The 21,129-nt window shown below is 48.9% G+C and overlaps 1 protein-coding gene across 4 annotated transcripts in view; it reads left to right on the top strand.

Moving 5' to 3' along the window:
* Positions 1-21,129, top strand: part of LOC121018930 (sialic acid-binding Ig-like lectin 10) — a 48,870-nt gene that overhangs the window by 15,663 nt on the left and 12,078 nt on the right. The window contains exons 1-7 of one of the 4 annotated variants that reach the window (XM_040458003.1): positions 5,525-6,412; positions 6,493-6,876; positions 7,050-7,328; positions 7,527-7,574; positions 8,716-8,973; positions 9,069-9,204; positions 9,333-9,764. The exons of 2 other annotated variants lie outside the window; for them this stretch is intronic. In XM_040458003.1, the coding sequence (XP_040313937.1) occupies positions 6,376-6,412; positions 6,493-6,876; positions 7,050-7,328; positions 7,527-7,574; positions 8,716-8,973; positions 9,069-9,204; positions 9,333-9,375 (1,185 nt within the window). In that variant the 5' untranslated portion in view covers positions 5,525-6,375 and the 3' untranslated portion in view covers positions 9,376-9,764. Of the gene's footprint in view, positions 1-5,524; positions 6,413-6,492; positions 6,877-7,049; positions 7,329-7,526; positions 7,575-8,715; positions 8,974-9,068; positions 9,205-9,332; positions 9,765-21,129 lie in introns of those variants that run through there. One more of the 4 variants, XM_040458004.1, reaches the window with a different exon arrangement.

Below are 21,129 nucleotides of genomic sequence, written 5' to 3'. Positions count from 1 at the left end.
CTCACCTTTTATTTTCCTGCCAACCGTTTATCTGAGTGCTTTTGAACAGCTAATCTATTCACACGGACACGTATTCATAACGCCCGGCAAAGTCGGCCTCAGATGTCCAGTTCCCTCCCGGAAAGTGTCTCGTGTCCAGAGGCTGCTCTGAGCCTCCGTGTGTTTGCCAAGGATCTAAGGGGCCCTTTGCCGTCAGTAGCACAGACTGTCCTCCTTCTGCTCTGTGACTGCGCAGTGTTCCTTCACGTGGGCGGGTTCTGCTTCTGCGTGCGCCTTCCACTAACGGGACATCACGGCGTTCGTTTTATTCTATTAACGGAAACGCTGCAATCGATAATCTCGTACTCGTACCCACTTTCTCAGGTGTGTGTCTATGCCTTTGGGATAAATTCCTGAAAGTTAAGTAGCTGGGTCACGTGTTCAATTTTTTTCTTTTCTTTTTTTTTAAAAATTTTTTTTCAATGTTTATTTATTTTTGGGACAGAGAGAGACAGAGCATGAACGGGGGAGGGGCAGAGAGAGAGGGAGACACGGAATCGGAAACAGGCTCCAGGCTCTGAGCCATCAGCCCAGAGCCCGACGCGGGGCTGGAACTCACGGACCGCGAGATCGTGACCTGGCTGAAGTCGGACGCTTAACCGACTGCGCCACCCAGGCACCCCAACAATTTTTTTCTTATTGAGGCATAACAACTTGACATATAACAGCTTATTAGTTTCAGGTGTGTAACGTCACGATTGGATATTTGTATATGTTGCAAAATGATCACCTTGGTAAAACTGGGAACATCATTGTCCATACTTACAATTTTTTTTTCTTGTTTTGAGGGCTTCAAGATCTATTCTCTCGGCAACTTTCTAATACGCAACGCGGTATTGTTAACTATAATCACCTTGTTGTACATTACATCCCCAGGATTTACTTATTTTATAACTGGAAGTTTTTACCTTTATAAAAAACCTTTAATGTTTATTTTATGTTATTTTTTAACAAACGTTTAATGGTTATTTATTTTTGAGAGAAAAAGAGAGACAGAATGCAAGTAGTGGAGGGGCCGAGAGAGAGGGAGACACAGAATCCGAAGCAGGCTCCGGGCTGTGAGCTGTCAGCACAGAGCCTGATGCAGGGCTCAAACTCACGAGCTGTGAGATCATGACCTGAGCCGAAGTTGGACCCTTAACCGACTGAGCCACCCAGGCACCCCAGTTTGTACCTTTTTAAAATGTTTATTTATTTATTGGGGGGGGGGAGGGGCAGACAGAGAGGGAGAGGGAGAGTATCCCAAGCAGGCTCCGAGCTGTCAGCTCAGAGCCAGATGTGGGGCTCGAACGCACAAACTTCGAGATCATGACCTGAACCCAAGTCAGTGGCTTAACCAACTGAGCCGCCCAGGTGCCACCCCCCCCACACACACCACTTTGAGTTTGTAAAAATAAACTGTCTGCCTTTCCTCCTGTGGTGTCCTCTCTGAAAGCCCTCCTCTATCCCACACTCCTTACCGCCGATTCGGTAGGTCCTCTTAGATGTTCTTTGGACGTGTTCTGTCCTTGGTTGTCTTTGCACTCTCTGTTCCTCCTTCTTGCCGTGCCCTTCCCAGCCCTGTCATCATTTTGCCGCCCCTGCTTGCCTCTCACACTTGACTTCAGAAGCTGCCTCCTCCAGGAGGCCCTCCTGGATCTGCCAGTCTCATTTACATTGCCAGCTCCAAGGCTGCCCGCCCAGTGTCCCCACCACCTCAACATGAGTCAGGTGGTGTTGGGAGCTCCTGTTCCTGGGTCCTTGTTCCCCACCAGACCATGAGTTTCTACGAGTAAGACCCCTTGGGGTACCCCTTGGGGTACGGTTCGTGAGTTCAAGCCTCGCGTCGGGCTCGGTGCTGACAGCTCAGAGCCTGGAGCCCGCTCCAGATTCTGTGTCTCCCTCTCTCTCGCTGCCCCTCCCCCCGCCTCGTGCTCTGTCTCTCTCTGTCTCTCAAAACTGAATAAATGTAAAAAAAAAAAAAAAAAATGTAAGACTAAGTCCCCTTGGAGATGACTTGTTAAGTCAGTAAACAGGTATCAAGTGGAAATCCGAAGAAAGGACAGAGTTTGCTGGGTCAGTGTGGGTCCTGATGGAAGGACGCGGCATTTAGGGCAGGAATGACCACGTGCACGGGTGTCCTGAAGGCCCAGGACCCTCCGTCTGTGCTTCCTGGGGCCTGAATCTGGCCAGACAGAGTCCATCCGGGCAGAGATAAAGTGCAGAGAAAGAAGGGGCCTGAGCAGCCTCTGGGCTTATGCTCAGTGCCTCTCCCTGGGTCCCTCTCCCAAAGGGAGGCGCCCAGAGTCTTGATCTCAGTCCATGTCTGTGTGTCTGTGTCTGCCCCTCTCTGCCGGTGTCCACCTGTATCAATTTCTTTGTAACTCTGACCCTCAGTCTCTTTTTCTCCGCCACCACAGCCCTTGGAGAATGGCTCATCTCTTTCAGTCCTGGAGGACCGGTCCCTGCACCTGGTCTGTGTCAACAGCAACCCCCCCCCCAGTCAGGCTGAGCTGGACCCCAGGGAGCTGACCCTGTGCTCCTCAAAGCCCTGGAACCCTGGGGTGCTGGAGCTGCCTCGGGCACAGGAGAGAGATGAAGAGGAATACACCTGCTGAGCTCGGAGTGCGGTGGGCCCCCAGCACGCCTCCCTGAGCCTCTCTCTGCAGGGTGAGTGTCCAGGGGCTGCACAGTGGACCCTAATCCCTCAATGCCATTTGGCTCACTGGTCCCCGAGCAGGCAGCCCCAGAGCCCGCTGTCCAGCTCTCGGAAGGCCAGGGCACGGGGTAGCGTGCGGCTCAGGCACATGGGGTGCCACAGCGGTGACGCAGGGGGGCCTGGGGGACCGATGCCCAGAGACCAGCCGGGAGCAGAGGACACGGTGTAGCAGTCAAGCTCATGAATCCACAAATCCATCGTCCTTCGCCTCATCGTCCTCGTGCGAGCACTGCCCCAGGGGGAGGGGAGGCCTGAGGAGGGTGGGGGTTGTGGCCGAGTCCCAGAACCAGCACAGGAGGGACTGAACAGGTCAGAGGGCAGGGCAGGGGGGAGGCTGACCAGGTGTGAGGATTCCACAGCGTCCAGGACAGGACGGGCTGCGCCTGCTGTGCTCATAGCCATCTACGGGGCCAGACCTGCACTCTCCCACCTCGTCTGCCCTCCAGCCCCTTAACTGGGAACCGGAGTGAATCAGCTGGCCCTGCATTCCCAGAACCAGACCGAAAGGCCCCCGGTGTCTTCTCTCAGACTGAGATTCGTCGGGAAGGAGAAGCCAGGCCTGCAGGGGGCGTGGAGGAGGCCAACACCACCCCCAGTTAATCCCTCAGGTGAGTGACAGAGGGCAGCTCACCACCCAACATCCCACCATCACCTCCTCCAGGATGGCCCCAGGATTGCTTCACTCAGCCCTGGCCGAGGTTGAGCTGCCACGTTCCTCTTGAACCTTCTTCTCTGCGGGGATTCCCTCACATGGCTGGCACGGTCTCATCTCTAAGGCCAGAACCGGGGGTGTGGTTCTCCACCGTGACCTCCCTCCGTTCTGCCTGGTCCACTACATCACCTGGTCTTGTCCATCCTCCCTCTAAGCTCATCCTAGCTCCCGTCTCCTCCCCATCCTGACCCTGCTTGTTCCCCGGGCCTCTAATGCACCTGTCTCTTGCCTCCCCCTCCGTCCTCAACACTGAGTCTCGGGACACCATTATCATCCACTTTCTCCACAGTATGAAGACCTAGGATTCCTCTCCACAGTCCAAACTGAGGGGCAAACAGGCTAGATTTGAAGACCTGACGTGGTCTCTTTCCCACTGAACTCTCCACCCGGGTCCCTACCTCTCCCTGCATCTTACAACGTCTCCACACCCAGCCGGGTTAGGGTTTTCCTGACTCTGAGACTTTGCCTATGCTGTTCCTTCTCCTGAAATGCCGTTCCCTCCCCATTCCTGCCTCTCCAAGTCCTAATTACCTTCAGGATCAGTCTTAAATGCCACTCACCTGTGTGTGTGTGTGTGTGTGTGTGTGTGTGTGTGCGCGCGCATGTGTGCGCACCTGTGTGCATATGTGTGGTTGTATGGTTTTGAGTGGAAGAGTGATAGCCAGTCATTTACTCATAGACTTATTTTTTAAAAATATTTGTTTCTTTTTTTTTTAAAGTTCATTTACTTATTTATTTTGAGAGACAGAGGGAGAGAGCACAAGCAGGGGAGGGCAGAGAGAAGGAAAGACAGAATCCCAAGCAGGCTCAACACCATCAGCGCAGAACCCGATGCGGGGCTCGAACTCACCAACTGTGAGATCACGACCCGTGCCAAGATCAAGAGTTGGAGGCTTAACCAAGGAGCCCCACTCATAGACTCGTCCGGAAGTATCGTGGAACACCTGCTACGTGCCAGCATTTTCATGGGTGCCAGGGTACAACCATGAACACAACTTCAAAATCTCTGTCATCCAAAGGACTTGAGTCGGGGCGCCTGGGGGGCTCAGTCAGTTGAGCATCCGACTCCAGCTCAGGTCATGCTCTTGCTCGTCCCCAGTTCAAGCCCCACCTCGGGCTCTGTGCTGACAGCTCAGAGCCTGGAGCCTGTTTCTGATTTTGTGTCTCCCCCTCTTTCTCTGCCCCTCATCCACTCACACTCTGTCTCTGTCTCTCAAAAATAAATACACATTAAAAAATTTTTCAAAGGACTTGAATAGACACTTCGGCAAAGAAGACACACAAACCCCCAAGGAGCACATGAAAAAAATAATCAACATCATTAGTCACTAGCGAGATGCAAGTCTAAACCACATCTGTTAGGACAGATGTTCTACTTAAAAGAAGAAAGAGGAAACCAGTATTGGCAAGGATGTGGACACATGGGAACCCATGACATGGCTTGCAGGAATGAAAAATGGTGCAGCCTTGTGGAAAACTCTTTGGACTTTCCTTCAAGAGTTAAACACGGGGGCACTGGGGTGGGCTCATTCAGTCAGTCGAGTGTCTGACTCTTGATTTTGGCTCAGGTCATGATCTCACTCTTGTGGGATCGAGCTCTGCATCAGGCTCCACGCTGACAATACAGAGCCTGCCTGGGATTCTCTCTCTCTCTCTCTCTCTCTCTCCTTCTCTATCTGCCCCTCCCCCTCCCCTGTGTGTGTGTGTGTGTGTGTGTGTGTGTGTGTGTGTGTGTAATTAGTATTAGAATTACCATATGATCCAGTGGCCCCACCTCTGGGTGCATATGCAGGATCGAGAGCAGGGGCCAAGAGATATTTACACACCCATGTTCGTAGCAGTATTATTCACGATAGCCAGGTAAAAAGCAGCCCAAGTGTCCCTCAACAGCTGAACAGATAAACGACATGTGTTCTAACCCATCATGGAATATTATTCAGCCTTAAAAAGGGCAGAAATTCTGACACATGCCGCCACACGGATGAACCCTGAGGACGTTATGGCCGATTGAAATGATTCCACTTATATGAGGTCTCTAAAGTAGTCAAATTCCTGGAGACAGGAAGTACAACGGTGGTTGCCGGGGCTGGGGGGAGGGGGAAATGGGGGGTGGTTCCTTAACGGGAACCGCTTTAAGTTCTGCAACTTGAAAAGAGTTGTTCCTGTTTACCGCAAGTCCAAAATAGTCCTGCACTTGGATTTTTAGAGAATAACCAGTTGGCCACCAGGACACATAGCAAAGTCACAGATGCCTGCAGCTCTGCACCCCACGGGGACAGCACCGTCGTCTAGGGAGGAAGTGGTACGGGTGGGGACCCTGTCACCGGATTGACCTGGTCAGGCTCATCTGTCGTGTTTCCAGCTCCCCCAACACAGATGTTCACTAAGCATTCGGGGAATGGATGAATGAATGGATGGTTCCTGCCTTCACTTCACCCAGCATCCCTTCCTTCCTTCGACCCCGGATGTTCACAGACCTCAAGAGTCCTCCACCTTGCAGGACCGACCACTCGAGGGTCTGGATGAGGCTCTGACCCTCCAGGTGTAGACAGCAGTTGACTAGCTCCCTGGTGTAGACAGCACTGCTCAGACAAGCACCTCGGATGGGAAGATCTTAGGAGACTCACCGTGTCCCATGCCTCACATGCTCTCAGAGGTCCTGGTCCAGGCCCCGTTGGTGGAGGGAAGAGTGGAGATGGGGGGCAGGACACAGCGTTCTGCTCCTGGTCTCTCCTGTGGGGGTCTCCAGGAGAGAGTGCGGGGGGTCACCAGCACCTTGCAGATGGGAGGTGAGCTCCGCAGCGGCAGTTCCCCTTTTGCGAAATCGTGAGGCCTCGTGCTCCTCCCCAGCTTCCCGTGGGCCCCCCTCAGCCTCCCTCTGCCTTCCCTTCTTCACCCACAGGAAGCCCAGACATCTGTCTCTAAGATGTTGTTGCCTCTGCTGCTGCCCCTGTTGTGGGCAGGTGAGTGGGCGGAGGGGAGAGGGCCAGGCTACTCTGGGAGTCGAGGGTGGGGGCCGCTACTGACCCTCGATTCCCTGCAGGGTCCCAGGCTCAGGAGAGGAGATACTGGCTGCAGGTTCTGGAGTCACTGGTGGTGCAGGAGGGTCTGTGCGTCTCCGTGCCCTGCAATTTCCTCTATCCCCTGAATAGTTGGAATGACTCTTACCCTGTGCATGGCTACTGGTTCCGGGAAGGGGCCAATGTAGCACAGGATGCTCCAGTGGCCACAAACAACCCAGGTCGAAAAGTGCAGAAGGAGACCCAGGGTCGATTCCGCCTCCTTGGAAACCCCCGGGACTACGACTGCTCCCTGGACATCAGAGACGCACGGAGAAGGGACTCGGGGACATACTTCTTTAGGGTGGAGAGAGGGCCTTCTGTGAGATATAGTTTCCTACAGAACCGGCTCTCTGTGCGTGTGACAGGTAAGGAGTGGGGTCAAGGAGAGGACATGCATGGGTCCTGAGGGCCCCAGGGCAGGCCCGGGAGGGGACCCCCTGATTTCCATCCTGGCTGGGAGGAAACGGCTGGCCTGGTGTAGAGGCTGCTTCTGGGGGCACACGCAGGGCCTGGGTCTCTGTCTCTCTTTCTCCCTCAGCTCTCACACGGACACCTGACATCCACATCCAGGGGCCCCTAGAATCTGGCCAGCCCAAGAAGATTACCTGTAGCGTGCCCTGGGCCTGTAAGAGGGGGACGCCGCCGACCTTCTCCTGGATCGGGGATGCCCTCACCTCCCTGGGCCACAGGACACACTTCTCCTCGGTGCTCACCCTCACCCCGTGGCCCCAGGACCACGGCACCGACCTCACCTGTCGAGTGAGATTCCCCGGAGCTAACGTGAGCACAGAGAGGACCATCCAGCTCAACGTGTCCTGTGAGTGCCAGGCCAGGACGCCAGGGTCCCTGAGGACAGTGGGTGCTGGGGGTGGGGGAGGCAGGGCTTGGGTGGGATACTTGGGGAGTATTCTTGGAAGCACAGTTTCAAATGGAGAGAATACCCGGCACCCCTCCGCCCCCCGCTCATGACCACCTCACAATACTGCAGGTGACCAATTATTTGTTCCTGTTCCAGATGCTCCGCAGAAACTGATCATCCGCATCTTCAGGGGAAATAGCACAGGTGGGAGAGACCTGGGGCACAACTGATGTCTCAGAGGTCAGATAAGGGAATGTTGTAAGGGTCTGATGGAATGAAACCCCATGGCTCCTTATCCCCTCCCTGGTCCTGCCCCCTGGCCGGACTCTCTAGAATCACTGCGAGTCCTATTCCACCATGTGCTGTCACCACGGCTGCCTCCTCTCCCCTGACCTCTCTCCCCTCCTTGCCATCATTCCCTTTTCCTGATTCTCCGCTTCTCCTGTGACCATGACATTGCACTGTCCCACAAGGCATCTTAAATACAGCTTCCTGTTGCCAGGCTCCGGGCCTCTGGCTGCTTCCTGCGTGACCCCGTGGGTAAGCCCGTCCCCTGGTGCTTCCAGTCCTACGTCTGCCCTGAAGACCCTCACAGACCTCTGTCCCGTCCCGATCGTCCTGAGTGCACTCCCCTGCCACTGGTGGGAGGGCCTTCCTCCTGAACTACCTGAGTCAATATCCTGGAAGTCACTTTAGACGTTTCTGTGCCTCGCCCAACACTCCCCATGACTCAGTGAGTTTTGCAAACTGGACTTCCGGAAAATGTCACAGTGGCTCTCTTCCTCCACCCCCACAGCAGCAGCCCCGCCTCGGGCCTCTGTCTCTCTTACCTGGACACAGTGAGACCACCTGCACCCTGGTCCAGCCTTCTCTGTTCAGTCTCTGTCCCCTCCCCGTCCTGCCCGCTGCAGTTGGGCCCAAATGCGTCTCTCCATGTCCCAGATCGGACCCTGTTCCTCCCCTGCTCAAAACCCTCCCATGGCTCCCCGTGGCCCTCAGAGGAAAGGCTGAGAGCATCACCTGTGTGTGAGCCTCCGAATCTTCCCTGCAAGTGGTCAGACCTACCTGTGTCCACACCCCTCCTCGGCATCACGCACCAAAGTCCACGTCCTGGGATGTTCTCTGCCAGGTCTAGACATGGCCAGCTCTTGCTCAGAGGTCCATCTGCCTGTCCTGGGATCACCGGGTACCTGTCCTCACTTCCCCTGATGGGTCTTCACTCTTACTTGCCTTAGCTTGGAACGCTTGTCTGCGAGACACTATATTCCACCCCCCGTGTCTGTGGAAGGACAGAGGGAGAGAAGGGGCTGTCAGTCCTGCCCTTCTGACTCTCTCTGTCCCCTAGTCCCAGAGGCCCTGGGCAATGCCACCTCTCTGCGAGTTGAGGAGGGCCAGTCCCTACGCCTGGTCTGTGACACTGACAGCCACTTCCCCGCCAGGCTGAGCTGGTCCCGGGGAAGCCTGACCCTGAGCCCCTCCCAGCCTTCAGATCCCGGGGTCCTAGTGCTGCCCCGGCTGGTCTTGGGGGATGGAGGAGAATTCACCTGCCGAGCTCAGCACCCGTGGGGCTCCAACCACGTCTCCCTGAACCTAATTGTGCAGGGTGAGTGCACGCAGGACACCTGCATTCCGAGGTGGGGCTGTGGACAGGACCAGGGTGTGGACTTAAGGAAACTCACTCCCATCCTCTTGCCCCAGGAATCTCCTGTTCCTGCCCCCCGCTATCTGGGGAGCCGTGGAACACCTGGCCTCTTGTCCTCACCCTGCTCAGAGGGGCCCTCATGGGGGCTGGCTTCCTTCTCACCTATGGCCTCACCTGCATCTACTACACCAGGTGAGAAGCCCTTTCTCAAGACGTCCCAGATTTGGGTGACCCCTCGGGTGACATCACATTCCTTGTCCTCTCCAGAGCAAACCCTCCACGGAACTGGTCTCTCATTTCGGAACTGTGTTTTCCACCAGGTTCAGAGGCTCCAAAGAGGATAAGGCTGCAGGTTGTAAGTGAGCCCCCTTCCTCGCCGTGATGCCGATGCCTGACGGCTGAAGATCCACCCAACTATCAGATCCCGAGACTCACCCTGGCACAGCTCTTGTGGAGCCCGGCGGTGCTGGATGGCGTGGCCCTGCCTCTTCTCCAGAACTACAGTCTCTTCACCTCTGCTGCCCGAGAAGCTCCCTGATGGGTCTGCACCAATGGTGGGAGAGGGCAAGTGAGGGGGTGGATAAACCTTTGTTATTATTAATTGGAATTATGTAGCCCCTTTGTAACATTTTGCTCCTACCTTAATGTGGTTGGGATAAGCCCATAACTCAACCCCATACTATATTGTTATAAATCTCATAATATTATTATTTTGAAAACAGCGAATGTTAAAGAGATCTTTTTTCTCTCTTTTTCGATGTTTCCTTTCTTTTTTTTCTTCCTTCTTTTTGAATCCAAATTAGTTAACATATAGCATAATAATAATTTCAGGAATAGAATTTAGCGATTCATCGCCTACATAGAACACTCAGTGCTCCTCCCAACAGGTGCCCTCCTTAATGTCCCTTGCCCATTTAACCCCCACCCCCACCCAATACCTCACCAGCAACCCTCAGATTGTTCTCTGTATCTAAGAGTCTCCTAAGATTTGTCTCCCTTTCTGCTTTTGTCTTACTTTTGCTTCCCTTCCCTTATGTTCATCTGTTTTGTCTCTTAAAGTCCTCCTATGAGTGAAGTCATAGGATATTTGTCTTTCTATGACTGACTAATTTTGCTTAGCATAATACCCTCCAGTTCCATCCACGTAGTTACAAATGGCAAGATTTCATCCCTTTTGATTGCTGAGTAATACTCCATTGTATATATATATACCACATCTTCTTTATCCGTTCATCCATCGATGGACATTTGGGCTCTTTCCATACTTTGGCTATTGTTGATAGTGCTGCTATTAACACTGGGGTGTACGTGCCCCTTCGAAACAGCACACCTGTATCCTTTGGATAAATACCTAGTAGTGCAATTGCTGGGTCATAGGGTAGTTCTATATTTTTAATTTTTTGAGAAACCTCCATACTGTTTTCCAGAGCAGGTGCACCAGTTTGCATTCTCCACAGCAGCGCAGGAGGGTTCTTCTTTCTCCACATCCTCGCCAACATCTGTTGTTTCCTGAGTTGTTATAAAGAGATCTCTTTCATTAGAAAAAGAAACCATTTCATGTTTATCCACATAGTAACCACTCGATTGCTCTTAATTTCTTTGTATACATTAAGATTTCTCTACAGCATCACTTTCCTTGTGCCTGAAATATTTTCTTATATTTCTTGTGGCATAGGTAGGCTGCTGATGAATTCTCTCAGCTCTTTTTTTGTCTAAAAGCTTCTGTTTACATTAACTTGGAAAGATATTTTTTATTGGGTAAAGAATTTTAGGATAACATTGTCTTCCCTTTCAGTTCTTCAAATTCTTTTGGTTTTCATAGTTTCTTGTGAGAATTCTGTAATTCTTATCTTTCTTTGTTTGTAGTTTGTCTTTTTCTCTGGCTGGTTTTAATATTTTCTCTTTTTCCCTGGGTTTAAATCATTTGGTTAATATATGCCTTCGGGTGTGTGTGTGTGTGTGTGTGTGTGTGTGTGTGTGAAGATGGGGGGAGTGGTAGAGGGGAAAACAAACAGAGAGAAAATATTATCCTGTTTGGAATTTGTTGAGTACCTTGGATCCGTGGATTTATAACACTGATCAAACTTGTAAAAATTGAAGCCAGTATTTATTTCGATTTTTATTTTCTTCTTTAAAAGTTGCATTTCCTTTGGGGCGCCTGGGTGACTCAGTCGGTTAGGCGTCTGACTCTTGATCTCAGCTCAGGTCTTGATCTCACGGTTCGTGAATTCAAGCCCTGCATTGGGCTCTGCACTCGTGGTGCAGACCCTGCTTGGGATTCTGTCTCTCCTTCAGTCTGCCCCTCCCCATTTGTTCTCTCTCACTCTCTCAAAATAAGTAAATGAACTTAAAAAATTTTTTTTAAGTTACATTTCCTTTCTTTTCAATCTCACACTCCTTCTCCATATAATGGTGACGTTTTCCTTTACATCCTTGAGTATATATGGCACATACTTATAATAAGTTTTTTAATGTCTTTGTCTCCCAGATCTGCCTCTTGTGTCATGTCTGACCCTGATCCCATTGGATGAATTTTTCTGTTGAGTGTCACGTGTTCATAATTCTTTGTATGTCTGGTAAGTTTTCACTGAGTGCTGGACACTGTCAGTTTTATGTGGCTGACTGCATGCTTTTGTTGTATTTCTTTAAAAACATTGGTCTTTTTTTTTTTTTTAAGGCAGTTAGGTTACTAGCACGTTGGGCCAATATTTTTAAGACTTTTTAATTTTAGCCCCTCCTAAGATAGGTCTAGCGTTGGGCTAATTTTCTTTCACTTGAATGCCATCACCCTTTTGGAGCTTTCACTGAATACTCCATAGATTCAAGAAGGTATCTTTACTCTGGCTGGAGGGAATATACACATGTCCAAGCCCTTTGTGAGCTCTGGGAATCTTCCAACTAATAACTCTCTGGTAATTACTCTCTCCTTAGAAATTGTTCTCATTTGGGTTCATGGGGTTTCACCCTATGCTTGTGCAGATCCAACGACTCCAGGACCTTTCATGGAGACTCTGAACCCCTTCTCCGCAATACTCCCGTCTGAAACTCTGACCTACGTATTTTAGCCACATCAGCTTCCTAACCTTCAAAGTCTGGCTGCTCAACTCAGTGAAATTTCAGTCCCTTTTATGGTGCCCTTACCCTTTTTCTTACTCTGCTATCTACAAACAAACTCCTCACAGAAAACCTCAGTGATTATATGGTTCACCTCATTTTTGTCCTTCTCTCAAGGATCACCATTCTTCCACGTATGAAAGGAGAAGTTTCTTGTATTTTGTTTTATATTCTAGTTGTTTACAGGAGGATAATTCTGGACCCTATGACTCTCTCATGCTCAGAAGCAGAAGTCTCCAGCAGACTGTTTGTTTGTGTATTTATTTATTTAATTTTAAAAATGTCTTTATTTCTTTTTTAAATTAATTTATCAATCAATTTTTAAATTTACATCCATGTTAGTTAGCATATAGTGCAACAATGATTTCAGGAGTAGATTCCAGTGATTCATCCCCTATGTATAACATCCAGTACTCATCCCAGCAAGTGTCTTCCTTAATGCCCCTTATACATTTAGCCATCCTCCCTCCCACAACCTCTCCAGTAAACCTCTGTTTGTTCTTCATAATTAAGAGTCTTTTATGTTTTGTCCCCCTCCCTGTTTTTATATTATTTTTGCTTCCTTTCCCTGTGATCGTCTGTTCTGTGTCTTAAATTCCTCATATGAGTGAAGTCATATGATATTTGTCTTTTTCTGACTAATTTTGCTTAACATAATACCCCTAGTTTCATCCACGTAGTTGCAAATGGCAAGATTTCATTCTTTTTGATTGCCGAGTAATACTCCATTGTGTGTGTATACCACATCCTCTTTATCCATCCACCCATTGATGGACACTTGGGTTCTTTCCATACTTTGGCTATTGTTGATAGTGCTGCTATTAACATTGGGGTGCGTGTGTCTCTTTCAAACACTACACCTGTATCCTTTGGATAGATACCTACTAGTTCAATTGCTGGGTCGTAGGGTAGATCTATATTTTTAATTTTTTGAGTAACCTCCATACTGTTTTCCAGAGTGGCTGCACCAGTTTGCATTCCCACCAGCAGTGCAAAAGGGTTCCTCTTTCTCCACATCCTCGCCAACATCTGTTGTTGCCTGAGTTGTTAATGTTAGCCATTCTGACTGATGTGAGGGGGTATCTCATTGTGGCTTTAACTTGTATTTCCCTGATGATGAGTGATGTTGAGCATTTTTCATTTTCATCTGGACGTCTTTGGAGAAGTGTCTATTCATGTCTTTTTGCCCATTGCTTCACTGGATTATTTGTCTTTTGGATGTCGAGTTTGATAAGTTCTTTATAGATTTTGGATACTAACCCTTTATCTGATATGTCACTTGCAAATATCTTCTCCCATTCCGTTGGTTGCCTTCTAGTTTTACTGACTGTTTCCTTCTCTGTGCGGAACCTTTTTGTTTTGATGAGGTCCCAATAGTTCATTTTTGCTTTTGTTTCCCTTGCCTCTGGAGATGTGTTGAGTAAGACGTTGCTGCGGCCATGATCAAACAGGTTTTTGCCAGCTTTCTCCTCTAGGATTTTGAAGGCTTCCTGTCTTCTGTTTAGGTCTTTCATCCATTTTGAGTTTCTTTTTGTGTCTGGTGTAAGAAAGTGGTCCAGGTTCATTCTTCTGCATGCCGCTGTCCAGTTTTCCCAGCACCACTTGCTGAAGAGACTGTCTTTATTCCATTGGGTATTCTTTCCTGCTTTGTCAAAGATTAGTTGGCCATACGTTTGTGGGTCCATTTCTGGGTTCTCTATTCTATTCCATTGATCTGAGTGTCTGTTTTTGTGCCAGTACCATACTGTCTTGATACTTATAGCTTTGTAATACAGCTTGACATCCAGGATTGTGATGCCTCCAGCTTTGGTTTTCTTTTTCGGGATTGCTTTGGCTATTTGGGGTCTTTTCTGGTTCCATACAAATTTTAGGAGTGTTTGTTCTAGCTCTGTGAAGAATGCTGGTGTTATTTTGATAGGGATTGCATTGAATATGTAGATTGCTTTGGGTAGTATTGACAGTTTAACAATATTTGTTCTTCCAATCCAAGAGCTTGGAATATTTTTCCATTTTTTGGTGTGTCTTCTTCAATTTCTCTCATAAGCTTTCTATAGTTTTCAGTGCATAGACTTTTCACCCCTTTGGTTAGGTTTATTCCTAGGTCTTTTATGTTTTTTATTTATTTATTTTAAAGATTTTAATTTTTGTAAGTAATCTCTACACCCAACTCTCAACCCCAAGATTAAGAGTTACATAATCTACTGACTGAGCCAGCCAGGTGCTCCCCCACCCCCTTGAGGTTTTAATAACTGTTTTATTAAGATACAACTTATATAACACAAAATTAATTCATTGTAAGTGTACAGTTCAATGGCTTTTTTAGTAAATTTATAGAGTTGTGTAGTCATTGTCACACATTTTTATTAGCCTAAAGAGGACCCTTGTGCCCATTTGTAATCAATACCAGTCCTTTCACAGCTCCAGGAACTCATTGATCTGCTTTCAGTCTCTAATGAACTATTTTATGAATATTTCATATACATCGAATCACATAATATAAAGTCTGTTGTGCCTGATATCTTTCACCAGACATTAGGTTTTTGAGGTCCAAACATGTTAGAGCACATGCCATTAGTTAGTGGCATTTTATTCTCAATGTTATTACATTCTATGAATATACACCACATTTCATTTATGCATTCACCAGCCGAGGGACATTTCAATCATTCCCCGTTTTGGCTTTTAAGAATAATGTTGCTGATTCCACTCCCATTCCTATTCTGGTTCAGGATGATAGAAACTCCATTCCAGTGGGATGAAGCAAGAATACAGGCGCCCTCTCCTCCAAGTCTGAAGTTGAGGGCCACGGCACCCTCCTATGAAAGGGCAGGTGGCTACCCCACTTCTCATCCCCTGCCAGCTACGTGTTGAAGACCCTAAATTCCAGGTGAACACAGCTGAGAAGTTAGAGGCTCTCTTCTTCGAGCTGCCCCCTATCCACAGGGCAGAGGCTCTAACTCTGAATACTGGTACTGGTAGGGAAGAGCATGATGGATAGTATTTTCTAGAATGACAGAAATGTTTACTAGCTTGACAAGGGTTTTAGTTACATGAATAAATGCCAGCTCACCAAGTGATGTCTCTGAGCTCCCAGGGGTATCTGTTTTAGTCTGTTCAGGCCGCTATAACAAAGCACCACACACTGGGTAGCTTATGGACAACAGAAATTTATTTCTCACAGTTCGGAAGGCTGAGAAATTCAAGACCAAGACACCGACATATCCGGTGTCTTGTGAGAACACACGTCCTGGTTCACGGAGGGCTTTTCACTTGTCCTCATGTGGCGGGAGGGGTAAGGGTGCCGTCTAGGGTCTCTTTTATAAGGGCACACAAATCTCATTCAGGAAACTCTACCCTCCTAACCTAATCACCTCCCAAAGGCCGCACCTCCAAATACCATGGCACCGGGGATTCGGGCCTCAGCACTTGAATGTTGGGGGGAAGATACAGCATTCAGTCCATAGCAAAGGCTAAAGCCACATTTGGTAAATAATCGCGCAGTCATTCATGTTACTCTGGATTAGGGGCGGGGTGGGGGGTGCTGCTGTGTGGTCATTTTGTAGCTTAGACAGTGTTCTTGTTTATGTCTGTGTTAAGACAGGACGATGGAGAATTCTCATCCTTAGCTTGTTCCATCTCAGTCACAGAGTGGACTCGTCTGGTGTGATATCCTGTGAGATCATGAAAAAAAAATTTTTTTTTTAGGTTTTTTATTTTTGAGAGAGAGAGAAAGAGACAGAGCACGAGTGGGGAGGGGCAGAGAGAGAGGGAGACATAGAATCTGAAGCAGGCTCCAGGCTCTGAGCTGTCAGCACAGAGCCTGATGTGTGGCTTGAACTCGTGAACCTCGAGATCATGACCTGAGCCAAGGTCGGATGCTTAACCGACTGAGCCACCCAAGTGTCCCATGATCATTTATATTTATTTTATTTTATTTTATTTTATTATTTTATTTTATTATGTTTTTAAATTTATATCCAAATTAGTTAGCATACAGTGCAACAATGATTTCAGGAATAGATTCCTTAATGCCCCTTACCTATTTAGCCCATCCCCTTCTCCCACAACCCCTCCAGTAACCCTCTGTTTGTTCTCCATAATTAAGAGTCTCTTATGTTTTGTCCCCCTCCCTGTTTTTATATTATTTTTGCTTCCTTTCCCTTGTGTTCATCTGTTCTGTGTCTTAAATTCCTCATATGAGTGAAGTCATATGATATGTCTTTCACTAATTTTGCTTAGCATAATACCTTCCAGTTCCATCCACGTAGTTGCAAATGGCAAGATTTCATGCTTTTTGATTGCTGAGTAATACTTCATTGTATGTATATACCACATCCTCTTTATCCATTCATCCATTGATGGGCTTTTGGGCTCTTTCCATACTTTGGCTATTGTTGATAGTGCTGCTGTAAACATGGGGGTGCATATGTCCCTTCGAAACAGCATACCAGTATCCTTTGGATAAACACCTAGTACTGCAATTGCTGGGTCGTAGGGTAGTTCTATTTTTAGTCTTTTGAGTAACCTCCATACTGTTTTCCAGAGTGGCTGCACCAGTTTGCATTCCCACCAGCAGTGCAAAAGAGATCCTCTTTCTCCGCATCCTCGCCAACATCTGTTGTTGCCTGAGTTGTTAATGTTAGCCATTCTGACTGATGTGAGGGGGTATCTCATTGTGGTTTTAACTTGTATTTCCCTGATGATGAGTGATGTTGAGCATTCTTTCATGTGTCGGTTGGCCATCAGGATGTCTTCCTTGGAGAAGTGTCTATTCATGTCTTTTGCCCTTTTGTTCACTGGATTATTTGTTTTTTGGGTGTTGAGTTTGATAAGTTCTTTTTAGATTTTGGATACTAACCCTTTATCTGATACGTCGTTTGCAAATATCTTCTGTCGGTTGCTTTTTAGTTTTACTGATGATCATTTATATTTAATAGGAGAACACCGGGGCCTGGCTGTGAATGCCAGCACAGTCTGCTTTACTCTTTATTAAAGGGGAAAAAATGAAAATAATAGAGTCAAAAGATAAGAAGTTGAGAAGTAAACGGGGATCACATCACCGATAGTCTTGGTTCTTCACGTAAAGAGCTGGCATTTCACTTTGGAAAATGGATACTTCACACTGAGTGTCAAAACACACACCAGTGAGTAGCAATCGCATCTAGTAATAAAATACTGAACCTGCAGAATTTTCCCTTTACTAGAAATTAGCGAATCCAAATGTATCCTAGATCAGTATTTCTCTCAGCATCTTGCTTTTTAATATGCCATCTTGACTTGAAGAGAAAAGGGAAGGCCCAGCTGAGGCTGCCTGTGTGTGATATTACACGACCCCAACCTAGACAGTGGGACCTGAGTAAGACCACATGCTATAGACTGGGTCCCCCCAAAACCTGTATGTTCAAACCTACCCACCAATGTGATGATAGTAAGAGGTGGTACCTTTAGGATGTGATTAGGTCATGAGGGTGGCGCCCTCATGAATGGGATTAGTGCCCTTGCGTAAAAGAGGCCCCAGAGACTCCCTTGCCCTTTCCACCACATGAGGGCATGGCGTTTTAGAAAATGGTCATCTGTGAACTAGAAAGCGGGCTCTCACCAGACATGGGATCTGCCAGCGCCTAGATCTTGGATTTCCAGCCTCCAGGACTGAGAGGAGTGTTCCTTCCTTAAACCACCCGGTCTGTGGTAATTCTGTTATAGCGGCTGGTTGGATGAAGATAACACAGGAATGTGTTTTCTTATGAGGCCATCACATGGTGAGTGTGCCTGGGTGGGACTCCATTTGAGAACACTGTGTGAGCAGGGGCAGTACTGACGTGTTTTAAATTTGGGGGAGGGTAGGGGCCCCTGGGCCGCTCAGTTGGTTGGGCCTCTGACTCCTGACTTTGGCTCAGGTGAGTTCGGCTCGTGAGTTCGAGCCCTGAGTTGGGCTCTGCGTTGACAATGTAGAGCCTGGTTGGGATTCTCTCTCCCTGCCTGTGTCTCTGCCCCTCCTCCACTTGCTCTCTATTTCTCCCTCTCAAAATAAATAAAAATAAACTTAAAAAAAAAAATTGGGGGGGGTTAGGGGCACCTGTGTGGCTCAGTCAGCTGAATGTCTGGCTTCAGCTCAAATTGTGATCTCATGGTTCATGGGTTTGAGCCCCATGTTGGGCTTTGGGCTGACAGGCAGGAAGCTTGCTTCCTCTCTCTCTCTCTCCGCCCCTCCCACGCTCTCCCTTTCTCTCTCAAAAATAAATTAACGTTAAATAAAAAAAATAAAATAAAGGGGCGCCTGGGTGGCGCAGTCGGTTAAGCGTCCGACTTCAGCCAGGTCACGATCTCGCGGTCCGGGAGTTCGAGCCCCGCGTCGGGCTCTGGGCTGATGGCTCAGAGCCTGGAGCCTGTTTCCGATTCTGTGTCTCCCTCTCTCTCTGCCCCTCCCCCGTTCATGCTCTGTCTCTCTCTGTCGCAAAAATAAATAAATGTTGAAAAAAAAATTAAAAAAAAAATAAAATAAAATTATTTTGTGGCAGGGGAAGGAAGAAGAGTGGTTCCTGTCACTGCTTTAGTAGGCTCTCCCTGGCAGAGACTGTGTTTATTGAGGTGCAGTGAAAGGAGCAGTCATAATTTCTAGGTGCAGTGAGAACGAATGCAGCCTTTTGGGAAGAGCCCCGTTTGCAAGTGTGTGCGGCAGCGGAGAAATATTCCCCGAGTTCTCCAGGACCAAGACCGCATAGACCCTGGTGCCTGGGGCTCCAGAGGGGTCGGTCGGAGCTGTGGGGACGGAGCGCCTCCTGGGGGCTACGTGCGGAGCTGCAGTAGAGGCAACTGAAGCCCCTGGGACAGGTCGCGTGCGGGACAAGCGGCAGGAAGAGGCTGGTGTGTGTGCGTGTTGGGGGGTGGGTTTGTCTAAGATGCCCCCTTCCCCAGACAAAGGCTCCTCACCACCCTCAGGGCCTCCACTACAGCCAGACCTGGACTCTTCATCCTGCACTGGGACCCCGCCCCGCATGGCTCTGGTCCTCAGGTCCACATCCCTGCACCCTCCTGGGGCAGAATCCTGAACTAATTACCTCTCTCTCTCTCTCCCCTCCCCAACCTCTCCCGCCCCTTTACCTACCCCCCACCCCCACCCATCCACCTATCTACCTTTGACCCCATTGTGAGTTCAGGGGTGGAGGGAGCCTGAGCCCATGCTCAACATCTATTAATAAAACGAGAGGGGAGGCTTGCAGGGCTGGGTGTTTGTTCTAAAGGAATCCGTTCAGGGGTGCCTCCGGGGCTCAGTCAGTTGATTTCTGCTCTGGTCAAGATGAGTTCAAGACCTAGGTGAGGCTCTGTGCTGACAGCCCGGAGCCTGCTTGGGATTCTCTCTCCCTCCCTCTCTGCCCCTCACCGACTCTCCTTCTCCCAAAAATAAACATTTTCTTTTTTTAACGTTTATTTATTTTTGAGAGCGGGTGAGAGACAGAGTACAAGAAGGGATGGGGCAGAGAGAGAAGGAGGGAGACCCAGAATCCGACGCAGGGTCCAAGGTCCAAGTTGTCAGTACAGAGCTTGGTGCCAGGCTCAAACTCACAAACTGGGAGATCGTGACCTCAGCCGAAGTCAGATGCTCAACAGAAGGAGCCACCCAGGTGCTCCTAAAATAAATAAACATTTTTTTTTAATTTATTTTTTTTAATTTTTTTAATGTTTATTTCTGAGACAGAGAGAGACAGAGCATGAATGGGGGAGGGGCAGAGAGAGAGGGAGACACAGAATCGGAAACAGGCTCCAGGCTCTGAGCCATCAGCCCAGAGCCCGACGCGGGGCTCGAACTCCCGGACTGCGAGATCGTGACCTGGCTGAAGTCGGACGCTCAACCGACTGCGCCACCCAGGTGCCCCAAACATTTTTTTTTTTTTTTAAATAAAGGAATACTTTCAGAAAAAATCTGAACATTCTTTGGCCCAAAAAAGATTCTCGTGGCCTCAGCTAGCTGCTTGACCCTTGTCTGGCCAAGGCTGGGGGATGGGCAGAGGTGATCTGGTCACACTGAGGAAGGGTGGAGAATTCTGAGGGGGGCCCAAGAAGCCACAGGAAATTCAGAAGGGTGTGGGGGTGGCGAAATGTTGGGGACAACTCTGAACTGAGAACAGTGGGAGGGGCAGCCATGCGAAGAGCATTCCTGGAAGTGACAGCCCCAAGTGTCACACATCACTGCCCCCCAAGTGGGAACAAACTTAGTAAATGTGAGAAACAGAGCTGGGATCACTGGTGGAATGCAAAAGCAAAGCAAAAGAGGGTTCAGAGTGAGTTTGGGGAGGTCATCGGGAGATAGGGTGAGCAGTTTGGATTTTCTCCTAAATATAACAGGACACCGCTGCAACTTTTAAGTAAGAGAGGGACTCGGTCCGATTTATATTTGAAAACATTTTTTAATGTTTATTTATTTCTGAGAGAGAGAAAGAGAGAGCATGGGAGCAGGGGAGGGGCAGAGAGAGAGAGGGAGACACAGAATTGGAAGCAGGCTCCAGGCTCCGAGCTGTCAGCACAGAGCTTAACTCGGGGCTCGAACTCACGAACCACGAGATCATGCCCTGAGTTGAAGTCAGATGGGTAACCGACTGAGTCACCCAGGTGTCCCTAATTGAAAAGTAACTCTGGCTGCTGTGTTGACAAGGCACCATGGAGAGAGCAAACTAGAAGCAGGAATAATCAATCAGTCACTGCTGTCCTACAGATGAGCGAGGGTGATGGCTTGGACCCAGGAAGTGACTCTCCACTGAGGGTGATTCTGCCATCCAGGGGACAGGTGGCAATGTCTGGAGTGTTTTTAGTTGTCACAGCTAGGGTGGACGGGGTGCTACTGGCATCTGAAGGCTGGAGGCCAGGGCTACTGATGAACATCCTGCCAGGGATCCCACCTCTCAGGAACTATTTGACTCAAAATGTCAGTAGTGCTGGTCAGCCTGGGTGGCTCAGTCTGTTGAGCAACCAACTCTTGATTTCGGCTCAGGTCATGATCTCATAGGC

The sequence above is a fragment of the Herpailurus yagouaroundi genome, unplaced genomic scaffold (genome assembly GCF_014898765.1).
Source record: "Herpailurus yagouaroundi ecotype Mexico unplaced genomic scaffold, PumYag 220, whole genome shotgun sequence".
Classification (NCBI taxonomy): domain Eukaryota; kingdom Metazoa; phylum Chordata; class Mammalia; order Carnivora; family Felidae; genus Herpailurus; species Herpailurus yagouaroundi.
This window is presented reverse-complemented; position numbering and strand designations above follow the sequence as displayed.